A 22,094-nucleotide genomic window follows, 5' to 3' on the forward strand; every position below is an offset into this window, starting at 1 on the left:
ATTACTCATTCAGCTTATTTTGCAGCTTATAGGAAATTTCGCCGACCTTTGGACTTTGATTTTTATGATGTACCCGAGTACTCGCTTGAAATTGGCCCCAATCGTTCTGAATCTGTTGCTGTGACTGCTAATGGAGAGCTAATGGTTACAATGAGAGATATGATCACACCAATGAATAATGATGTTAGACAACGATATGCTGTTTTTAAAGATGAAGCTGTCACTCCTGGTCTGTCAGTTTATAACAGTCAATATGGAGTTAACATTACTGTACTTAGATTTTCTTCTGTAACCGTATCACTTGAGTCCTTTCGTATGATTGTCAAGGAGACCCCTAACGTATTGGAGGTCAATTTGAGGGGAAGTATCATATCAGATTGTCTTGATGCTTACATTGTTCCATTATCTGTACACTGCCTCAAGCTAAGAGGATTAGATGTGTCTCGTTTCTCTACTAGTTCCAGAGATAACATCAACTTTGATGTAGAACGCTTTTGGAATCTTTTGTCGAAAATGAAATATTTGGAGTATTTGTCAGTCAAATGCTGCTCTTTCTCACCACTTACCCCCAACTCAGAGCATGATGAACGTTCAGCAAGAGTCCTAACTGATAGAGAATTGGCAGTAAAGGAAAGAGTTATTGGTCACATTAAGAGAATGACCAGACTCAAGGGTCTTCACATCTTTGAATCTATTACAACTGAAGAATTAGACTATTTTATTAGTCAACATTTGCTTTCAATGATATCAAATCTGGAGTCTCTTTTATATCTGGAAGCCTATCTTTTATATTCTGCAGATATTGCTTCCTTAAAATCATACAATATTGAAGGGCTTGAGAGCATTCTTCAGAAATGCCAGAAACTTTCGATTCTTATCATTAGGTGTTCACTGTTTAAAGCTATCGAACTACCAGTAGATCCAGTACTGTATAGTAACCTCACTCATCTCTATATTGATTGCCAATGTAATCCAGTAAATTTGGCATTTGGTGATGCTCTGTGCATTAATAGTAAGAAAAAATTGAAACATTTACTCTTGAGACGTCATGCCAGACTTGCTGAAGATTTTCTGGATAAAATGATAAAAGAGTCTGATTTTATCACCTTTTACGAAGCTGAAAAAAAAATTTTTAATCGATATGACCGAAATAGAAGCAAGAATTGGGGTAATATGTTACTGGTAGACCTTCGTGTAGCAGAGTTTCCAAGTTTACATACAATGTTGTGTTAATTTATATTAAGAATTGTTGTTTTTTAGGTTTATTCTATTTATAGTTGTTGTTTTCTTTTTGTTTTAATATTATTGTTATTATAGAGGCGGGAAAGCGCGGGAATACTAAGGGGCGGGGCTGGCAATTATTTATAATAAAAATAACTATAATTTATTATTTTAGTTTTTATTTCCTCCATCATGTTTCATTATGGAGCAGAAGAAGAATTGGAGGGATTTGTGTCTTCAGCTCAGGATTCAATTGAATTCAAATTTGGTAAAATATTCAAAACTGATTTTCATTGAAATTGTATTCTCTCCCTCCAGTTGAAAAAGAGGCAGACATCTTTAACGATGAGCTGGTGTTTCGTCCTGAATTCACCCACCAAGTTTTTGAAAAGTGAGTTAGCCACTCCCCAATTAATGAATTGTACATTAATTAATAATTTTTAATGATAGTGAGAAGATATTTGGATATAAGAATTTAAAAATAAAAGTAATAATAATATAATTAATTTAATGATTAACTTTATGAACTATTAGTTATATTACACTCCTGATCACCTAACAAGCTTTATTGATATACATTATGATGATAAGGTTAACCCTCGTCTCCATCAGGGGGCTAGACCAGATAACATATTTAAACTATTACTAAACTGGATACCTGAAGGTAACCGTGGCAACATGCTCCACCCATTCATTACCGTCTCATCATTTTTAGGTTTTCTGACCAATCAGGATCATTTCATTTCTAAATTAACGAGGCCACACCCTTTTACACCTTTTGGCGAATTACTACATGTTCATGGAGAAACCAGCGACCACAGATACGAGATATACAAAGTATAACCATGGCAACCATTATTTGTCACTATGGGATATTAACATTTACAGGTGGACATTAGCTCGGTTGGTTTCAAGGAGTACCATGAGAAGCTACAGACCTTTCTGATCTGGTTTGTAGACGCAGCGTCTTACATCGGTAGGCTAATGAATATCATTATCATGTACGTCTATTTATTAATAGATACTGATGATGATAAATGGACATTTTATTTAATGTAAGTTCTTCAATGCTCCATGATGGAAATACTTGTACACATACGTCTCCCACTTGTCTCTAGATTCAAGAGAAGTTCAGCTGGTCAGTACGCCATTGCTGGCTATGCAACAGTTTATGCTTATTACGCTTACCCTGATAAAATAAGACCCAGGATCAGGTAAAATTTGAACGAGCAATCACTCTCAATTTTAACTGACCCTTTCTTAATAGTCAAATGCTAATATTACCACCTTATCAGCGGAAAGGACTTGGAGGTGTGGCCATTTACGGATTGTGTTATTATTAATATTCTAATTTTAGGGCAGCTCCTACAAGCAGTGTATGATGACCTGGTTTCTGATACTAGAGTGCTGGATATTACTGGTGGGTGGTCCTGTACTTTAGCAGCTGTTTTAAATGAGTTTTTCTGCTGCTAGTTGAGGATCCATCAGATGAATTCACTGCTCTGAGGGATTATATTGATTGTCGCAATGCGTTGAAGTTATCTTCAACATCGTCACCTCTTCATTCAAACGAAATAGAAAAGAATTGTCAAGAGAAACTGAAGCTTAGCAAAGTAAGAACAAGCTCATTTGACCAACTTATTATTTTTAATTTATTGCTTGAAGAGACAGTCCAGAAGAGTCTATGAGATACTGAGGTTGAGGGTCACTGATCGTCGTCAGTCAAAGGATTATCGTGATTTTAGACTATTTGTGAAGAACAGGCTTAACGGGCCGTATAAGGTAGGGGCAGTAACTCTTTTTATTGTATTTTCACTTTCTGATACATATTGATGTCCTTATGCTATGTAGAAAGTTTGAACTGATTCTGACTTAAATTTTTAAAGTTATGATTATTTTTAAAAATGGGCCAATTTCTGAAAAAATCCCTGTACTATAGCCCATGGTTTTTTTCCAAAAAATGGCTTAAAAATCACCCCCAATTTTTATTACATTTTTTGATACATATTGATGCCCTTATGCTATGTAGAAAGTTTGAACTGATTCTGACTTAAATTTTTAAAGTTATGATTATTTTTAAAAATGGGCCAATTTCTGAAAAAATCCCTGTACTATAGCCCATGGTTTTTTCCAAAAAATGGCTAAAAAATCACCCCCAATTTTTATTACATTTTTTGATACATATTGATGTCCTTATGCTATGTAGAAAGTTTAAGTTGATTCCGACTTAAAATTTTAATGTTATGACTATTTTTAAAAATGGGCCAATTTCTGAAAAAATCCCTGTACTATAGCCCATGGTTTTTTCCAAAAAATGGCTAAAAAATCACCCCCAATTTTTATTACATTTTTGATACATATTGATGTCCTTATGCTATGTAGAAAGTTTGAGTTGATTCCAACTTAAAATTTTAATGTTATGACCATTTTTTAAAATGGGCCAATTTCTGAAAAAATCCCTGTACTATAGCCCATGGTTTTTTCCGAAAAATGGCTAAAAAATCACCCTCAATTTTTATTACATTTTTTGATACATATTGATGTCCTTATGCTATGTAGCAAGTTTGAGCTGATTCCGACTTAAATTTTTAAGTTATGACCATTTTTTAAAATGGGCCAATTTCTGAAAAAATCCCTGTACTATAGCCCATGGTTTTTTCCAAAAATGGCTAAAAAATTACCCCCAATTTTTATTACATTTTCTGATACATATTGATGCCCTTATGCTATGTAGAAAGTTTGAACTGATTCTGACTTAAATTTTTCAAGTTATGGTCACTTTAAAATTAGCAAATTTTTGGAAAAAAGCAAAGACCATAGCCTTTGCTTTTTAAAAAATGGCACCTAATTTTTATTACTTTTTCTGGCATTCTTTTCTATTGTAGAAGCAACAAAAAGATCTTGAGAAACTGCACACTCGTGGTCTGGACCAGTCAGAACTGGTAGCAGCTGCTCCTTTATTGTCAGGAGAAGAGAGAATGAGGCTCCTTCAAGATGAATATGAACTTCTTGAGACACAGTATGCAGCTGTAATAGAGAAACTAGCCACAGATTGAGGTTTGCTTTTAATTATTTTTAAATTGATTTTTTCAAAACATTGTTAAACGTTTGTCTAGTTTCGTGCAAAAGGTTCTGAAGAAGTTTCATATCCTTTAACTTTTCTTGTTGCGTCAATTTGAGAGTTTCCTTCAAAACTTCATTTTCATCTTCTCTTAACAAGATCCTACAATTAATTATTATCAATTAATTATTAATGATTATTATAACAGCAGGATCATAATGATAATGCTTACTGCTCCTGTAGCTCAGTGATTGGTTTCACCTCTTCATTGCTCTTTGTTTTCCCTTTACTCAGTCTCTCTGCTAGCATTAGCTGTTGTCTGAGGCTCGCCAGTTCAGTATATGCTCCATCTAACCTACACATACCATATTAAATACAGTCCATTATCAAGGGTAGTTTGTTTCTACTCTTACCTCTGCTGCAGCATTTGACTGAGTCCTAGCAGTCGATCTCTTTCAACTTCAGTGACACGGCATACTGCCACCACCTGCTCAAACTCTTCACTTGAATATCTACACAAAATCATACATTACCAGTATGCATCATACATTATACATTACCAGTATGCATCATACATTATAGATTATAGATTATAAGTGTACATCATGTACGATATACATACTTTCCTTGAGGCTCATGATTATTCCCAGCAGACATTGTGTTCTTTAGTAAAGGCTTGCTCTCTTTCTGTTGTCTGCCTGCTGCCTCTTTTATCGGTGGCAGTTTTACTGAGTCCTTTTCTATTCCTTTATTCTGTGTTCGTGTACATACATTGGAGCTAGAGCTAGTCTGATGAGTCAGTGTTGTGTCACTTAGTTTATTTTGTAATTCTGATACGGTTGCTTGTAGCCTTTGTCTTTCACCTCGACTGTGGCTCAACTGACTTTGAAGTGATCTTAGTTTATCTTCGTATTCGCTCATCTTTTTTGTTTCCTTTTGCTGCTGTGCTGCACAGTGAATCTCCTCATCTTGCTGTATAGCTACAGCCTTCTCTTTCTCTCTTAACTCTTGAGACAGTAAGTTGATTTGTGTTCGATATTCCTTTACTTCTGATGACAGAATGTTGTTTCGTGCTTTCAGTGCTTTGTTTTGTTGTCTTAGTTCAGTCATATCAGACTGATGGGACTCCAGTTCTGATTTCAACTCCTACATGCGTGCATGGAAAGGTCAAACAAGACTATTGTTTTGACTTTACTTGTATTTTCTGTTTGTTTTCTGTTTCAATTTTGCGAACAGCAACTCTTTGCTTGTCTAGCTCTTGTGCTTTTCTGCTACTAGCACGAGAAACTTTTCCTTGGGCCTCCAATTGTCCCTGTAGCTCTGAAACCTTTAATTCAATAGTGCACAGTAGATAGGGAGTTTTATAGCAATGGTAGGGTAGGATATTATGGTTACTTTATTTTGTAGTGAGAGGATTTGCTGTGCCCTTCCCCTCCACCCATCACCATTAGCTGTCAAACTCCCAATGGTGGCTCCTTCTCCTACCTCTTTTACCAAAACCTTAAAACAAACATGAATATGTGCATTATATCAAGAGTACTTTATGCACCTTTTGTGCAACTTTAATGTCGTGTTTAAGCAATTGGATGTGATTATTGTACTCGGTCAGTTTCTGCTTGGCATGACTCAGTTGTTCCTCTAGTTGAGATATCATTTCCTTTTGTCTTTGCTCAACTGAAGAATCAGTTCCTCTCTTTATCTCTTCAATGTGAAGCTGCATATGGATGTATAAAAACATGTCACTTGCTGCAGTAACTTACTTCTTGTGATTTCAAGAGCTCCTTCAATTCAGAGATTTGTTCTTGTCCCTTTTGAGTTCTGTTCCTTTCTCGCGCTAGCTCAGCATGAAGCTCACGATTCTTGCGAGATATTTCAACTATTTTCTGTGTCACGGATCCACTCAACCCAGCTTCTATAACATGAATGTTATGGCATATCATTCCGGTATTCATTCATAGCGTCTGCCTTACCAGCCATTGCTGCTCTCTCTTCTTTAATTGTTTTTCTCAGTTTCTCGATTTCTCTTTCTCTTTCTTTTATCTCAGAGTTTGACTTGGACATTTTCAATTGAAGTTTCTATCACAACTTGATCCCAGCCTATTTCATAATGTACTACATACCTCAACTTCTTTCTGCAAGTATTCCATCTCCAAGCTTTCATCTTCAGCATGAGGGGTAATGGTATCCTTATTTTTTCCTCCATGAGTCTAAAATTGATTGAAATAGCTTGCCAACATTTTAGAGAATGTCTTTTACTTGAAGATCAAGGTTGTCATCTACATTAATTGTGAGCAAGGTTGGACTGTTATTAGAAACTGCTTTCTTTGCCAGCCTCTCCCTTAGTCTGCTCGTCTGCAAGTCCTGCAGTTCCCTGAGTCCAGTAATTGGCCCTTTTACCTCTACAGCCATTCTTGAATTTTAATTTATTCGTTACTATAGTAACAGTAACCACGCCCAATACTAAATGGGCGTGGCTCGTTTACTTGACCACTCCCATATCTATTTGCTGAATCAGCATGAGCAGACTCAGCAGCAGTGATTCAGCACTCACCCTTTTATTTTGATTGTATAATTGGATTACAGGTACAGATTAGAATGGCTATATTCCGTCCTACTCATCCTGACATAGAGGGACTCTGCTCTTCTTCTAAAATCAAAGAAGAAGCCATGTCTGAAACTCCAGGATTTGGAACAAAAAAATCCAAGAAATCCAGCAACAAATCCGGAGATTTACTTAGTCAAAAACTCTTTGCTCCTCCTTTCAGTGGCCTGCCATATGATAATGATGTTGACGAGATCTATTACACTCCAAACTACTTTGGTGTTCACTCTCCATGTCGTAACTGGGTATTCCTAGGAGAGATCACTAATGCAAACTATTCACTCTCTCCGTTCCTGCGAAACCGAGTGATCGTCACAGACCGAAGTGGTCGTAAAAACATTCCACTTTTCTTTTATCCGGAATCCGGTGTCTTTGATTTCCACACGCTCAAGGTCGGACATACCATTGCAATTCTCTTTGCTGAGCAGCACTATTTCATGGATGGATCAATTGGCATCAGAATTGAGAGTCTTGATTATGTTAAAGTGATTCCTTGCGGTCTTAATGAACTAGCGGAACTATCCAAACAGTATTCTTCATCTAAGGATACATGCTGGGGGTGTGGTCAAGAGAGCAAATCTTTAAAGAAATGTGGTGCATGTAAGAATGCCTGGTATTGCAATGAGACATGTCAGAGACAGGACTGGGGTAAGGGACACAAGAAAGCTTGCAAAGCAATGGCTGATTTCCTCTTTCTTCATTCTCTTGGTTTCAGCCCTGTTGTGAGCACTAGAATCACTTGGAGATAAGGAGGAAACCGACAGCTGGAATGATCAAGACGCTGACTATTATATAACCCTGTTCTATATTATTATTATACATTAATAACGTGTTTAACTCAACTGTATGTACTTGTGAATGCAATGCAAATCACTCATTTAAATTATTGTCATTAAACTATACACTATGTCACATGCAAATGGAGATGAATCATTAATTCATTATCATGATAAGGATTTATCATTATGTGTGGTTGTATGCATTTTAAAAGTGAGGGGTTGTTGTATTCTTCTTTCTTTCTCCATTTCATTACATAACTTATCACTTTCATTGCATTCTTGAGTTGTTATCCTGTACCATGTACTTTCATGATCACACTTAAACCCAGGGCTATACTACAGACACACAGGGTCACTTTTGTCATAACATTATCTTTAATACTAACCAAATGATGTAAAATGACCGCTGGTCTGAGAGTGGTTTCTGATAGGTACTTCCTTTTCTAGGAAGCCATAATAAGGAGGGGAATATGGTAAGGTTTTCACATGAACCTCACAGAAAAGGGCCAACCTGTTTCATTGTATGTAAACAAGCCGTGTACATTACTGATTGGATAGGAGGAGATTAATAGGAGACTATAATGCTCTAGGTGCAGACTTTAAGGAAACAATAGCAGCTGCCTTGAAATAATATAATAATTATAATAATATTAAATAAAGAGGAAAGCCAAGGAAATTATATTTAGACATTGGAATTTCCTGGCAACAAGTGTCAAGAATGATTATATGATTAGAACACGTAATTATACAGACTCAGTTGTGTTAACATGAAGAATTGTAACTGACACGTACAGTAGTATCACGATCTCTTGTTCTTTTCGAATCTTCTCATTACTGCGTCTTTGTCGATAACTTTAGGCTTCACTCGTCTCACTTCAGTTATTTTTGGAGTCTCGTACTCTTTGACCCCTTGAACAATGTGAACCAGTGCCTTAGTCTGACTGGGGTAGTGTACTTTAGGGACGCTAGTCAACCAGACAGGAAGGTCATTAACACGAGGACACTTGTCTATAAGGACAGGAATTATCCTCTGTCTGCCCCCTGTCACATTGTAAAACAAATTATTAATAGACAAGATGTCTGGTGACACACAGGAGCATTGGTCCTTGCGATAGAAGTTTCTTTCTGCTTGTTGATACTCGACATTGAACACAACAAGGATTGTCTCAGCTGAACGAATACAGTGATCTCTCTCGGGACCAGTAATAGTCGGACCAAACCAAACACAGTGTCCGCGATGTTTAAAAATTTTCGCAATGTTCTCAACTTCTCTCTTGTAGTCCTTGCTCCTTGATTCATAATAATGTGATATGAATATGCTGTCTTTAATGATGCGAGCTGAGGCTGATTGGGGAAGATAAAGATCTACACAAAGAGAAAATTTAATCTACCAACTTCAAAAAAGTTAAAGCCACATTAGAGAGGCCAAGCCTAGCACCAGAGAAGCCAGCTCGTTCAAGCATACAACATTAGGAAGTATTGTGTATTGTGTATAGATCTGTGCATGTACATGTACCTGCATGATTGTCATTTATCAGGCTTTCATTTATAATGCAAGGAAAAACATCCTCTCTTCGCTTTAATTCATTTTTAGTGATAAGAATATCTTACCTCTTTTGCCAGTGGGGCTCCTTCGTCCTCCGGTAGACCCAACCTCGTCCGATAGTGTGACAACGGTCGCCTCAAGGTCTTCGTCCCAATGTATATCGTTCACAGTTAGACGTGGGAACATTTGACACATCTCGTCCGGTGATAGCCTGTCAATGTAATCCTTGATGTCTTGGAAAGGTATGCATCCTAGAATAAAATTTAACGAGGTCAAATATGTAGGATTTTAGACACAGCAACAAATATGTGACAAATGCTGATTGACCCATTTACCATTACCTTGTAGTGGAGACACTATAAAGTCCCTCAAATATGAGTCCCTAAAGCCAGACTTGTGTAAAGCAACGATTAGCTTGAGGAGAGAGCCGGGATTGACTGGAATACCTCTATCCCATAGCTTAAAGAGAGTGAAGGCTTTCGTCTTGTCTCCTCTGTAGTCTTCTATCATTTCTATTATCCTCAGGGGCAGGCCTATGAAATCAGCGAGTGTACGCCAGTCGCCACCTCCGCTGTCCATTATAAGAGCTTGCTCGTTGGACAAATGAAGACACAGCGGCCAAATAATGTCCCTCGGAAGAGACAGACATATGGGGTCGTTGAGATCAATGGGATGTCCTTTGTAGTAGCCAGTGGAACGGAGGGAAGGAGGTAGAGCCATCTCTAAAGACTGCTGCAGCCAACAACGTCCTGTTTTGCTGTATAGTTCTCAGCAAGTGAAAGGTGTTGTGGTAAAAGCTAAAAATCATTAATTTTACATAATAATAATTTATTAGTACAATTTTTCACTACACCCATGAGTAATTAGGATTATTATACGGTATATGTGTGGGCGTGATGCTATATAAAGCCGAGACGACTTTTATTTTCTCAGTGACACAAACATGGCTGAGTAGCAAAGGCTGTGGGAGTCATAAAGGACACATTCACACAGGCTTTGCTAGCACAATGGTGGTTAGTGCCTGTTTTTAGGCTAAAAACTGAGGTTTTCTATCAAAAAAGACTGGTTTGAGTCTGAGCTCTGGGCGTGCTACAGAGCAAGAAAAGAGCTACAAGAGGTTCTTTTGGTGTGCTGGATGTGCCTAAGGAGAGCGGCCGCTCCTGTGCAAAGGAGAAAGTCTAATGGCTAGCTAAAGGTGAGGTCCCTGTAGCAGTCGCCATTTTGTTTTTGCCTTTCTGCGCATGCGCAGTAGCTCCCACACTGTGGTGGGTGCCCCTCAAAAATAAAAATGGCTGCCGAGCGTGAGGAGGCACCTCCACGTCGTTGGTATTATTCGAGGGAGCAGCTGTCCAACTCACCCTCTAGGGCTGATGGTGTGGACCCTGAGAAGGAGTTGAGATATCGGCAAGATGCCGCTAGTCTTATACAGGACATGGGGCCCAAGCTTAACCTGTGGGTGACTTCCCTGTCCATCTCTCTCTCTGTCCCCCTCAGTCTTATAGTCTATATTAGTCTTGTTATGCATTTAAAATATAACCAGAAACCAATATCTAATGCAAATGAGCCCTTTTATGAGGGAACTAGGCTCTTTTATACACAATGAACCTTTGTATTTACAGTATGTGTGTTCCTCTTATTTTGATTGTGTTTTGTGTTACAGAAATGTTCTCTGTATGAGTACTGCCATTGTCTATATGCATCGGTTTTACATGATCAACTCTTTCAAGGCTTTCGACAGAGTGGTGAGTCCCTAGTATTCATTATTTACATGTTTATTATTATTTTTTATTATTATTATCATTAAAGTGTTATTTGATCAGTGAATGTAGTCCTTTTCAATGCCTCTTTGTGTTAAGTGTCTCTTTTGTGTTTCTATAAGTACTATAGTAATAATAATAATGATAATTATTATTAATGGTTTATATGAGATACACTTAAATTAGTTAATTATATGGGCGTGGCTTCGAATTCTTATTTAACTAATTTCCACAAAGTACATGTACATGTATTAATGATTGCTTATTTCACAGTTGCTAGCTACAGCTGCATTGTTTCTTGCTGCTAAGGTAGAAGAGCATCCTCGGAAACTGGAGCATGTGGCAAAGTGTTCATACTCACTCGTGAACAGAGACAAACCTGACAGACTGGACCTGGACGTCCAGAGTGAAGTAAGCCTGTGACATTCACTTTCATTCTTTTTACTTCTTTATCCTCCCTCTCTCTCCCCCCCTCTCTCTCTCTTCCCCCCCTCTCTCTCTCTTCCCCCTCTCTCTCTCTCTCTCTCCCCCTCATTTATTATGCTACAACAGGTTTATACTAAACTAATTGATGATATTACTTATCATGAGTTAGTGCTACTTCAGACACTTGGTACAATATTATTATTATTATTATTATTATTATTATTATTATTATTATTATTTTATTTATTAATTAGGTTTTGATGTTCAAGTGAAGCATCCTCATCCTCACGTAGTTCAGTGCATGAATCTCGTAGGAGGTAGGCGGAGTTTCCCCACCCACTCATCAATTACTTTTTATTCCTTTTCCTGCAGTGAGTCGGGATTTAAGTCAAGCCGCATTCTTCCTAGCTCATAACAGGTGCTGCAATATTGTTAAATGATTTATTTAATTTATTTGTTTCTTATTGTAGTCAATTGTTGACAACGTTTTGTCTTGAGCACCCACCAACAGTAGTGGCATGTATGTGTATACACCTAACCTGTGCCTGGAAGGGACTTGAGGTATGGGGACACTTTATACACTGTCTGACTGTTTTATAATGATCTCTCTCTTTCTCTGATAGATTCCAAGATCTTCTGATGATAAGAATTGGTGGGAATATGTAGACAGATCTGTAACGTATGACAAACTGGAAGGTAAGGGAGGGAGAGAGAGGGAGGGAGAGAGAGAGGGAGTGCTAGTGTATTATGCATGTGCTTTGTCTCATTGTACAAGTACAGTATGTATCTCTTTGATGATGCTATCTTCTTTCCTTATTACTATTGAATCCTGAGATATTCCTTTATGAAAGCTTTCTGTTTGTTTGTGGTTGACTAAGACACATGTTCACTGGCTAGCTATTATTGGTTGCCTTCTTGTTCGCAGGTTTAGCTACAGAATTTCTAAATATTGTTGACAAGTCCCCGAGCAGATTAAAGAAAAGGATTCAAGACAACATTAGAATGGCTGTTGAGGTAAGAGGGAGGGGAGAGAGAGCAATCTGCACACATCAATTATTCTTCCTTCCTTCCATAGGGTGGTCGACCACTTGCTTCTTCTAGTCAAGGAACAAGTCGACATCCCTCAACCCCTGCTACTCCTTCTCTTCATCACAAACATAAAGACAGACCATCCTCTTCTCAAACCAGAAAACAACAAGCCCCTCCTCCTTCCTCTGGCAAGTCACACCCACCAGTGTCCCAAAAAATCCAGCGATCGTCCCCTCCCCCTCCTCCTCCCCCGATACATGGGGACCGCCCACCTCACTCTCTTCCGCCCGACCAACAGAAAATGAGAAAGCACAAAGAGGCCTATCACCATCATCACTTGCATCACCAGAATAATTCGGGTGGAGCTGGGGGTATGGTCAACAAACAGACCACGCCCAGTAGCAATCAGCATAAACACTCGTTACCTAAAGACTCTCATTATCCGAAGAATAAGAAGATAAAGATGGAGGAAGCTTCATCTCAGCCCTCAGCGTCTAGTCTTTCCAAGCAATCTCTCTCTCTCAGCGACTATCGACAATCAAAACATCATCATCATCGTCACCATGGCAACAGCGACCCAAACAGACCCCCAAAACAGGACAGGCACCATTCTTCTAATCACGTTTCAAATAAACATCATCACACTCTCCCTCCCCTACCTCCCCCTTTACCCCTCAGTGAGGCTCCGCCCCCTCCCCCGCCCCCTCCTCCAAATTAAATAAATACTTCTCTAGAAGAAGTTGTCTATTATTGTTTTTCATTTCTTGATTTGTTGTTCCTAATAATCACGTAAATAAGTCTTTGATGATGTTGTTTGTTATTTTTCAATTTAGTTTATTGCATCTCATTAACTACAGTTCATCAATGATTGTTATTATTATTATTAATATAATTATTAATTTTTGTTTATATTCTTTATTATTATGTATTATAATATTTCTTATTTCTGTCTTCATTTTATAATTTAACAAAAGATTAGAGATAATTTTGTCGATTGCCAGACCACGTGTTCGAATTGGTTCATTATATTAAAAATTTTGCAAATTTAAAAAAAGGCGCGTTGGAAAAATTTGTGGAAATCAATACCAAAATATACATGGCCTCCATTAAGCGCTCCCCTCCTCCTGACAATGCTGCTGGCAGCTCAAGCAAGAAGCTAAAGACCAGAGACAGTGATTCCCCTCCTCCAAACTTTGAAGATGACCTTGCACTCCTTGAGGTGAGTAGACATGGTAGAGTAGGGTACCCTATCTAACTCCGCCCACTGCCCCTCCTCTTTTACAGGTGATGGAAGATGAAGATGATTCTTCTCCGGAATCAAAATGGAGACGTCCTTCATTACCTCCCATTGACCCATCGACTGACAGTGTAGTATTTCAACACATTGACATTGAATCCTATGTATCCAGTCCTATTAGAGGTGGGACAATCATAATTAGTTAATTTTATTCAAAAAGACAGCTGCAAAAGCACCCCAAATTTTTATTACATTTTCTGATACATATTGATGTCCTTAAACTGTGTAGAAAGTTTGAGCTGATTCCGACTTCAATTTTTTAAGTTACAGCCATTTTAAGAAAATGCCAAAATTCTGAAAAATACCCAAGGCTATAGCCCATGGTTTTTTCCAAAGAATGGCTCCAAAATCACCCCAAATTTTTATTACATAGGTGTTTCAGCATACAGGCACCTGCCGTCAGTCCCAGTCCTTAAGATGTACGGTGTGACTCAAGAAGGTTTCTCAGTCTGTGCTCACGTCCACAGTTTCATGCCTTACCTTTACGTTGCTTCCCCTTTCCCTCAGACCACACCCATAACATGCAAAGCATTTCAAGATGCTCTCTCTGCCGCCATTTTATCCGACGCTCGTTCATCACGTGAGACTGCACCCACTCCTGTACTAGGTATTGAAGTAGTATCCAAGTCGTCCTTATATGGGTATCAGTTCAACCAATCAAATACCTTCCTTAAGGTGATCCTCTCCCTCCCTCGTTTCATTGCTCCTGCTAAGCGTCTCCTCGAACTTGGACTAGATGTCAAAAGTGTCGGCCATTTTTCTTTCTCAGTGTTTGAGTCGAATATTGAGTATGAAGTGAGATTTATGATCGATACTGACGTCGTGGGTTGTAATTGGATCGAAGTGCCCCCCGGGAAATATTCTCTACGTAAATTTGGCCCTCCTGGCGTGACCACACCCACCACAAGGTGTCAGATTGAGTTAGATGTGTCATGCGATGATTTCATAAGTCACACCCCCGAGGGGGAGTGGCAGAAGATAGCTCCGTTAAGAATATTAAGTTTTGATATCGAGTGTGCCGGGAGAAAGGGGGTCTTTCCTGAGGCTGACGTTGATCCTGTTATTCAAATTGCTAACATGATACAGGTGCAAGGTGACCCCGCCCCTTTTATCCGTAACGTGTTCACTCTTGGTTCTTGCTCTGGTATTGTTGGCAGTGATGTGAGGTCCTTTGCTAACGAGAAAGACTTACTACAAGTAAAGAAATATAAATAAATAAATAAATAAATAAATTGATATTAATAAATGATTTCAATGTAACTTACACATGTACACATTACTTGTCCTTATTTTCTGTTTTTATTTTCTTCATTCCAGAGCTGGTGTGAGTTCCTCCAGGAGACTGATCCTGATATACTAACTGGTTACAATATTGTTAATTTTGATCTTCCCTACCTCATCAATCGAGCTAAAGCTTTGAAGCTCCAGCAGTTCCCTTACCTTGGTCGTACCACCTCCGCCATGACAGTTATTAAAACATCAACGTTTGAGTCAAAGGCGTACGGGAAGCGAGAAAATAAACTAATTAATATAAGTGGGCGGGTCCAATTTGATTTATTACAGGTAATATATTAATTGATGAACCTGTTTTATGAGCTGGTTTGACAGGTTTTGTTCAGAGACACAAAGTTACGGTCGTACTCTCTCAATTCTGTCAGTTACCATTTCCTTAAGGAGCAGAAGGAGGACGTACCTCATAACATTATCACTGATCTACAGGTGAATCAAATCAATTGTGATCAACGTTTGAGCTGATTCTAATCAAAATCAGATTTTTCAGATCAACTTTAAAAATTTGTAAAATTTGATAAGAATCAGATCAAATTTTGTGCACAACATGAAGTACATGTACATGTATCAGATTAGATTATAAAAATAGAGAATTCTCTCCTTTTCAATTTTGACAATTTGGCCCAATTTTGGAGCAACTTAAAAATAATCTACTCTCAACAATTTGAGGACTTGTTCCTTTAATTACTGCATTAATTAATTAATTAATAGAATGGGAACGAGGACTCAAGAAGAAGACTAGCCGTCTACTGTATGAAGGACGCTATCCTCCCGTTAAGACTCTTGGAGAAACTGATGTCTTTGATAAATTATATTGAAATGGCTCGAGTGACTGGAGTACCATTGAACTACCTACTGACCAGAGGGCAACAGATCAAGGTGGTATCACAACTACTGAGAAAAGTAAATTATTATTATTATTATTATTATTATTATTATTAATCTACTTTTAATTGTATGCGTAAGCTATATTTTTGCATTTTTTAATTTTGGTAATTTTCACTTAAAGTTGAGTGAAAACCTTACTGTATATAATATAATTTAGCTTATCTAGTTTGTTAATAGTAAAAGTTCAGCATACAGTATAAGCTGATACATTCCATCACTATACCTCTATCATACCAATGCTCATATCCTTTTTGCAAAGAAAGGGATCATGGCTGCCATTTTCTCTCTGCTACTTTTCTCTGTCTTATTTTCAAGAAGTCTTTCAGTTCTAGTCAGCAACGATTGCAGTCAGTTTGATACCAATATGACAGGAGATTACTGTATGAATGTCAGTGAAGCTCTTTCAAGTATAGCTTCAGATACTTTACTGATATTTGAACCAGGAATCCACTCCTTGGCTGAGCCTGTCACAATAGCCTCCATTGAGAATATTAAACTTTTCTCTTCTTCTTATCTACCAACGACAATACACTGTTCCTCTTCAGTTGGTATTGTATTCCACAATATAACCAGTCTCTATATAGAGGGGCTCTCATTCTCCCGGTGTAGAGTAGACCCCTCACAGCTGGAGTATATATCGGATGAGCTGGGCCCTAGGCTGGAGCTCAATATTACAGGAGGAATAGGGATTGGATTAATAATAAGCAGTACCATTGATACAACGCTGAATAGAGTGACAGTCCGTGATACCAGTGGTCTGGGTCTGTTGGGTGTTAATATGATGGGAGTGGTGTACATTGTCAATTCTTATTTTATTAACAACACAAGTCCCTCTTGTTATCAGTACGTCATGTCCCTCTCTAACCCTGGGCCCGAGCTAGTGGGGGGTGGGGCCACTTTGTATTACCATGACAACGAGGTTTATGAATCCGCTTGGGTCCATGTTGTTCGATCTCATTTCCATGGCAACCAGGGGTGCAATACGAATGCTTTGATAAGGTTCTTCCCTACGGTAGAGCCGGTGGGCTTCAGACCAGGAGAGGGAGGGCTCCATTTGCTGGTTGCTCAGTATCAGGTACCTCACTCAATAAAGACCTCATTTCTTGTTGATTCTTGTAGTTTTGTTTCTAATAGAGGAACCTTTGGATCTGGCCTTACGATATTTACATTCTCCACTGCACGGAATGCTTTGTTTGAGATACACAAGTGCCTCTTTATTGATAACGGCCATGTTCCCAGTCCCATAGGTGCCGATGATCAGTTTGTGGTTCTTGGTGGAGGCATGGCCATTGGATTGGATTTTTTACGTTTGAAAGAGCTCGCAGGAGATTTCAATCAGTACAATTTGATTGGACGAAATGTCAGTATTTTGATAGAGGACTCAACTTTTTATAATAACTCTGCTTTCTTTGGTGGAGCCATTTCATTATATTCTTTCAAGCTCTCAGAGTCCCTTCATCAAGAAGACGTGAGTCTCATTATTATCAGCAGCTGCTGGTTGCACAGCAATACTGGGACCATTGGTGGAGCTGCTTATTTCGCTGAATTAAAAACCCACGGGAGTAACATTGGAACACTGGTCGTGTTTGAGGACACGCTCGTTACCATGACGACATTGATTACCAATCTTGACGACAATGTAGCGTACAGCTCCGGTGCCATTGACATGGAGAAGTTACATATTTTGACCAAGAACCTTACAATTACTGACAGTAGGGATGGGTCAGGACTGGTACTGGACCAATCACTTTTAACCATTAAAGAAGGCGGTCTCTTTTTAATTTGTAATTCTGGAATTTATGGAGGTGGGCTACAACTATTGGACTATTCTTCAGTCATATTTAGTGATCAATCTTCCATCTTTATCATTAATAACAGTGCTGTTATACTGGGTGGAGGCCTCTATGTGAACCATGCTGGTTTTAATCCTGGCATTGTCTATGATGACTGCTTCATTTCTTTGCTACTGAATTTCTCATTCATTGAAATCACTGGAAATACAGCTCCTCTTGGTAATGTGTTGTATGGTAGTGCATTGAGAAACTGTCCTTGGGCTGATGAGGCAGCTCTTGAGTCCAACATCACATCTTATAATAACACCTTTCAGTTATTGCAACTATTGTACCCTGATAAGATATTAGTGATTAATACAAATCCATTGTTTTCCATCAACACAGCATCAGAGTCTCTTCTTTTGCTGTCCGGTAATTCAGTGAGTGGTATTCCAGGTCAAACTGTCTACTTGGATATGATTGCTTTGGATAAACTGGATCGGCCATTGTCAGTACCAATCACTTCAAACCAGACCTCAGGGGGAGCTAAACTAGGTACCTCTGGGTACTGGTTTTTAGACGGGAACACTGTCGTCCCACTTACCTTACATGGTAAAGAGAACGATGTGTTTGGACTGAAGATATTCACCACGGATTCATTTGTTAATCAAGTGGTTAGTATAGCACTAGGCCAGTGTGTACCTGGGTTTGAGTATGACAGTGACTCTTATTCATGTGTCTGTATTCATGAACTGGAGGAGTTCGGTATAACTTGTAACATTACAGAACTCTCTGTCATAGTACCACACGGCAAATGGTTTGGGTTACTGGACCGTGATTTAAACCCCACACTTGATAATCTAGTTGTCAGTGACTGTGACCGCTACCCATGCTTCACCTCTCTTACCCAAAAGGTTATCAATGGCTCTTACTCTGATCAGTGTCAGGAAGATGCCAACAAAGAAGGACTGGTGTGTGGCCAATGCAAGGAGGGATACAGTCTCACCATTGCTGGATCTAAGTGTCAGCTCTGTTCAAATTGGTGGATCATTTTTGTCGTTCCATTCTTCCTTCTCTCCGGTCTACTCTTCAGTGTCGTACTGGTCTATTTTCGAATCACTATAACAGGAGGATACATAAATGGATTCATATTCTACGAGAATGTTGCTTCCCTTTACACATACAAGATATTCCCGACCCTCAGTTACATCTATCCGTTTCAAACGAGTTTATTCACCTGTGGTCTTGAGCTGTGCTTCTTTGACGGATTCAACTTAACCCATCGAACCTTCTTCTACCTCCTCTATCCGCTGTACCTCTTCATACTGATGGGTGTCACTTATATTGCTGCCAAACGGATCAAGTATCTGTCTAAATACGGCACAGAAATCAGCAAAGCCTTTGTCACACTCATTGTCATTTGTTATGTTCAACTCACTGAAATATCAGTCAGTATAATGACTCCAATTTGGATCACATCTCTCTCTTCTGTGGATCGTTTTCACTGGAAGTTTGATCCAACTGTTCAATATTTTTCTGGAGCCCATTCTGTCCTTGTCGTCATTGCCGTCTTGATATTAATATTTTATACTTTAACTGTTCCCCTTATTTTAGTTCATCCTCCTCTGCTTTACAAAAGATTCAATTATTTCAAACCTCTTTTCGACGCTTTTTGGTACCCGTTTAAGCCCAAGTTTCGTTTTTGGCTCAGCGTTAAGTTACTCATTCGTCTCCTGTTTTTTCTGACAGCAAAGTTCATACCAAATCCGATTGACTTATTTCTCTTGATATTATTTTTATTCTTTTTCCTGATAATTGAGATAAACGTCCAGCCTTTCAAAGGAAGGTGGCGGAATCGTGTCAACTCCTACTTCACGGTAAACCTAACTGTTCTATTATTAGTAACACAGTACTTTACTAATACGACTAAAAATAGCTCTGGCACTGCCCCCGTCCTGCAAACAATCATAGCTGGAACATTAGTGGCTCTGGCTTACTCTGCTCTCATTCCCATTGGACTGTACCATTTATCCTTTAAATGGCCCAAGATACGAAATATTAGAAAACTACGAAATATTAGAAATATTTTATCGCTGTCGTCTATCAAGAAATGGTGGAATGAGAAGAGAGAGAAGAGTGGTCAGCCATTAGAAACCGATGCAAGATCTACTGTCACTGAATTGTCTGCCATACCACCATTGACACCTGCTTTACCCCGGATGGCAGACCTAAGCCGTTATCGGGAATCTGTTTTCAATCTAATGGATGAATCAGAGAACACCAGTGAGAGCCGCGATAAGAAAAAGAAAAAGAAATAATTATAATGATTAATTAATTTTTATTAAAATTTGTTACTTTGCTTTATATATTTCTTATTATAGTTTAACAATTTAACTAAGTAAAAGTATAAATCAATTTGTTCAAACCTTTTCTTTATAAATACATGTGTATGTACATGTATGGTCGGCCCTCTTGGGTTATTGCTCTCTCCTCCACAGGCTAAGAAGCATGATCTACTGATGCCTGTCATAAAGTCCGAGTCTCAAGAGGAATATCTTGGAGGTCACGTGATTGAGCCACAGAGAGGGTGTGTCTAGTATAAACCATGCCTACTACTCCACCCACTCTTTATATTGCAGGTATTACAGCAGCCCAATCTCAGTCCTGGACTTCTCTTCACTGTATCCTTCGATAATGCAAGCTCATAATCTCTGCTATACGACACTCATTTTGAGGAATGTTGACAGAGATAAGTTAGTGATGGATAATTATAGTGGGTGTGGTCATAATTAATTAATAGGTTGGACCCTGAGGATTATATTAAGACTCCGTCTGGGAATTATTTTGTTAAGGAGAGCGTCCGGAGAGGGATTCTACCCGAAATACTGGAGGATTTACTATCAGCTAGGAAGAAGTGTGTTGGCTTTATGGAATATTTAATTTTATTATTTTTTAGAGCGAAACAAGAACTTAAGAATGAAACTGATCCTTTCAGAAAGAAAGTGAGACTCATAATGAATGGATGCTTGTTCCTTTGTCTTTCAACCTTACCAGGTGCTGGATGGACGACAGTTGGCGCTTAAAGTCAGTGCTAATTCAGTATACGGCTTCACTGGGGCCACAGTTGGCAAACTACCTTGCATTGAAATATCTCAGGTAATAGTTTAATTAATAATAATAATAATAATAATTAATGGTTACTCTTTTCTTTGTAGAGTGTGACTTCATTTGGTCGTCAGATGATTGAAACGTCTCAGAAACTCATAGAATCAAAATATTGTGTAGCAAATGGATTTCCTTATGATACCAAAGTATAATAATCATTAATAACTACTAATAACTATTAATTAACTAGGTAATCTATGGTGATACTGATTCTGTTATGATCCTCTTTGGACATGACAATGTGACTGACAGTATAGCTAGCGGCAAAGAAGCAGCTGCTTATGTATCCACTCACTTCCCCCCACCAATCAAACTGGAGTTTGAAAAAGTACGTATGTCACTATTTATTTGAAAATCTAATAAAATTTGGGATGATTTTGGAGCCATTTTTGTGGAAAAAAACCATGGGAGATTTTTGATGTTTTCTTAAAATGGCCGTAACTTGAAAAGTTGAAGTCGGAATCAGCTCAAACTTTCTACACAGCATAAGGGCATCAATATGTATCAGAAAATGTAATAAAAATTGGGGATGATTTTGGAGTCATTTTTTGGAAAAAACCATGGGCTATATAGTACAGGGATTTTTTCAGAATTTTGACGTTTTCTTAAAATGGATGTAACTTGAAAAATTGAAGTCGGAATCAGCTCAAACTTTTTACACAGCATAAGTACATCAATATGTATCAGAAAATGTAATAAAAATTGGGGATGATTTTGGAGCCATTTTTTGGAAAAAACCATGGGCTATAGTACAGGGATTTTTTCAGAATTTTGACGTTTTCTTAAAATGGATGTAACTTGAAAAATTGAAGTCGGAATCAGCTCAAACTTTCTACACAGCATAAGGACATCAATATGTATCAGAAAATGTAATAAAAATTGGGGATGATTTTGGAGCCATTTTTTGGAAAAAACCATGGGCTATAGTACAGGGATTTTTTCAGAATTTTGACGTTTTCTTAAAATGGATGTAACTTGAAAAATTGAAGTCGGAATCAGCTCAAACTTTTTACACAGCATAAGTACATCAATATGTATCAGAAAATGTAATAAAAATTGTGGGTGATTTCGGAGCCATTTTTTGGAAAAAACCATGGGCTATAGTACAGGGATTTTTTCAGAATTTTGACGTTTTCTTAAAATGGATGTAACTTGAAAAATTGAAGTCGGAATCAGCTCAAACTTTTTACACAGCATAAGTACATCAATATGCATCAGAAAATGTAATAAAAATTGTGGGTGATTTCGGAGCCATTTTTTG

General features: G+C 38.2%; 5 protein-coding genes across 6 annotated transcripts; 3 read left to right on the forward strand and 2 right to left on the reverse strand.

The window, feature by feature from the left end:
* The first annotated feature begins 1,367 nt into the window (after positions 1 to 1,367).
* On the forward strand, positions 1,368 to 4,430 carry LOC100639035 (histone acetyltransferase type B catalytic subunit-like). The gene is made up of 14 exons (XM_019999931.1): positions 1,368 to 1,489; positions 1,540 to 1,612; positions 1,672 to 1,708; positions 1,756 to 1,885; positions 1,937 to 2,058; positions 2,110 to 2,197; positions 2,243 to 2,276; positions 2,340 to 2,435; positions 2,489 to 2,532; positions 2,579 to 2,641; positions 2,695 to 2,834; positions 2,887 to 3,003; positions 4,107 to 4,278; positions 4,338 to 4,430. Exons 1-13 carry the CDS (start codon positions 1,414 to 1,416, stop codon positions 4,275 to 4,277), a joined length of 1,191 nt encoding a protein of 396 aa, XP_019855490.1. The 5' UTR covers positions 1,368 to 1,413; the 3' UTR covers position 4,278; positions 4,338 to 4,430.
* LOC105313767 (coiled-coil domain-containing protein 13-like) lies at positions 4,291 to 6,726 on the reverse strand. Its single transcript, XM_019999930.1, has 11 exons — positions 6,539 to 6,726; positions 6,403 to 6,489; positions 6,253 to 6,358; positions 6,043 to 6,194; positions 5,832 to 5,996; positions 5,678 to 5,782; positions 5,478 to 5,609; positions 4,905 to 5,428; positions 4,696 to 4,794; positions 4,515 to 4,637; positions 4,291 to 4,444 (listed from the first exon to the last, which is right to left on the reverse strand). The coding sequence occupies exons 1-11, from the start codon at positions 6,689 to 6,691 to the stop codon at positions 4,297 to 4,299; spliced, it is 1,794 nt and encodes a 597-aa protein (XP_019855489.1). The 5' UTR covers positions 6,692 to 6,726; the 3' UTR covers positions 4,291 to 4,296.
* Positions 6,727 to 8,296: 1,570 nt separating this feature from the next.
* On the reverse strand, positions 8,297 to 10,020 carry LOC100636250 (uncharacterized). Its single transcript, XM_003388587.3, has 3 exons — positions 9,551 to 10,020; positions 9,275 to 9,460; positions 8,297 to 9,028 (listed from the first exon to the last, which is right to left on the reverse strand). Exons 1-3 carry the CDS (start codon positions 9,927 to 9,929, stop codon positions 8,463 to 8,465), a joined length of 1,131 nt encoding a protein of 376 aa, XP_003388635.1. The 5' UTR covers positions 9,930 to 10,020; the 3' UTR covers positions 8,297 to 8,462.
* A 164-nt stretch (positions 10,021 to 10,184) lies between these two features.
* LOC100636377 (cyclin-T1-like) lies at positions 10,185 to 13,249 on the forward strand. 2 transcript variants are annotated; one of them, XM_019999927.1, is made up of 10 exons: positions 10,185 to 10,404; positions 10,870 to 10,951; positions 11,240 to 11,377; positions 11,519 to 11,579; positions 11,647 to 11,709; positions 11,765 to 11,810; positions 11,863 to 11,953; positions 12,016 to 12,088; positions 12,318 to 12,406; positions 12,468 to 13,249. In XM_019999927.1, exons 2-10 carry the CDS (start codon positions 10,883 to 10,885, stop codon positions 13,137 to 13,139), a joined length of 1,302 nt encoding a protein of 433 aa, XP_019855486.1. In that variant the 5' UTR covers positions 10,185 to 10,404; positions 10,870 to 10,882; the 3' UTR covers positions 13,140 to 13,249. The 2 variants fall into 2 exon arrangements, with proteins under 2 accessions (XP_019855486.1, XP_019855485.1); XM_019999926.1 differs by lacking the exon at positions 10,185 to 10,404 and adding an exon at positions 10,449 to 10,661.
* A 126-nt stretch (positions 13,250 to 13,375) lies between these two features.
* Positions 13,376 to 21,161, forward strand: LOC100636502 (DNA polymerase delta catalytic subunit-like; the record flags this gene model as incomplete). The annotated part of the gene is made up of 13 exons (XM_003388589.2): positions 13,376 to 13,640; positions 13,706 to 13,841; positions 14,092 to 14,915; positions 15,036 to 15,281; positions 15,327 to 15,437; positions 15,720 to 15,911; positions 20,167 to 20,255; positions 20,308 to 20,421; positions 20,469 to 20,582; positions 20,625 to 20,670; positions 20,723 to 20,824; positions 20,884 to 20,979; positions 21,024 to 21,161. Coding segments are annotated over exons 1-13 (2,331 nt in total), but the record flags the coding sequence as incomplete, so codon positions are not given.
* Positions 21,162 to 22,094: the final 933 nt, after the last annotated feature.

Source organism: Amphimedon queenslandica, unplaced genomic scaffold, assembly GCF_000090795.2.
Source record: "Amphimedon queenslandica unplaced genomic scaffold, v1.1 AMPQUscaffold_13228, whole genome shotgun sequence".
NCBI classification, from domain to species: Eukaryota; Metazoa; Porifera; class Demospongiae; order Haplosclerida; family Niphatidae; genus Amphimedon; species Amphimedon queenslandica.

What these genes read in the sequence shown, in the direction of transcription:
- LOC100636250 (XM_003388587.3), bottom strand. Translation starts at nt 9,929, where the DNA reads ATGGCTCTACCTCCTTCCCTCCGTTCCACTGGCTACTACAAAGGACAT. An exon ending in TATAGTGTCTCCACTACAAG is followed by an intron (nt 9,461 to 9,550) that starts GTAATGGTAAAT and finishes ATTTTATTCTAG; the next exon opens with GATGCATACCTTTCCAAGAC. An exon ending in GAGCCCCACTGGCAAAAGAG is followed by an intron (nt 9,029 to 9,274) that starts GTAAGATATTCT and finishes CTCTTTGTGTAG; the next exon opens with ATCTTTATCTTCCCCAATCA.
- LOC100636377 (XM_019999926.1), top strand. Translation starts at nt 10,498, where the DNA reads ATGGCTGCCGAGCGTGAGGAGGCACCTCCACGTCGTTGGTATTATTCG. An exon ending in ATGGGGCCCAAGCTTAACCT is followed by an intron (nt 10,662 to 10,869) that starts GTGGGTGACTTC and finishes TTTGTGTTACAG; the next exon opens with AAATGTTCTCTGTATGAGTA. An exon ending in ACCTGGACGTCCAGAGTGAA is followed by an intron (nt 11,378 to 11,518) that starts GTAAGCCTGTGA and finishes ATGCTACAACAG; the next exon opens with GTTTATACTAAACTAATTGA.
- LOC100639035 (XM_019999931.1), top strand. Translation starts at nt 1,414, where the DNA reads ATGTTTCATTATGGAGCAGAAGAAGAATTGGAGGGATTTGTGTCTTCA. An exon ending in ACAGATACGAGATATACAAA is followed by an intron (nt 2,059 to 2,109) that starts GTATAACCATGG and finishes TAACATTTACAG; the next exon opens with GTGGACATTAGCTCGGTTGG. An exon ending in AGAAACTGAAGCTTAGCAAA is followed by an intron (nt 2,835 to 2,886) that starts GTAAGAACAAGC and finishes TATTGCTTGAAG; the next exon opens with AGACAGTCCAGAAGAGTCTA.
- LOC105313767 (XM_019999930.1), bottom strand. Translation starts at nt 6,691, where the DNA reads ATGGCTGTAGAGGTAAAAGGGCCAATTACTGGACTCAGGGAACTGCAG. An exon ending in ACATTAAAGTTGCACAAAAG is followed by an intron (nt 5,783 to 5,831) that starts GTGCATAAAGTA and finishes GTTTGTTTTAAG; the next exon opens with GTTTTGGTAAAAGAGGTAGG. An exon ending in AGTCAAATGCTGCAGCAGAG is followed by an intron (nt 4,638 to 4,695) that starts GTAAGAGTAGAA and finishes TGGTATGTGTAG; the next exon opens with GTTAGATGGAGCATATACTG.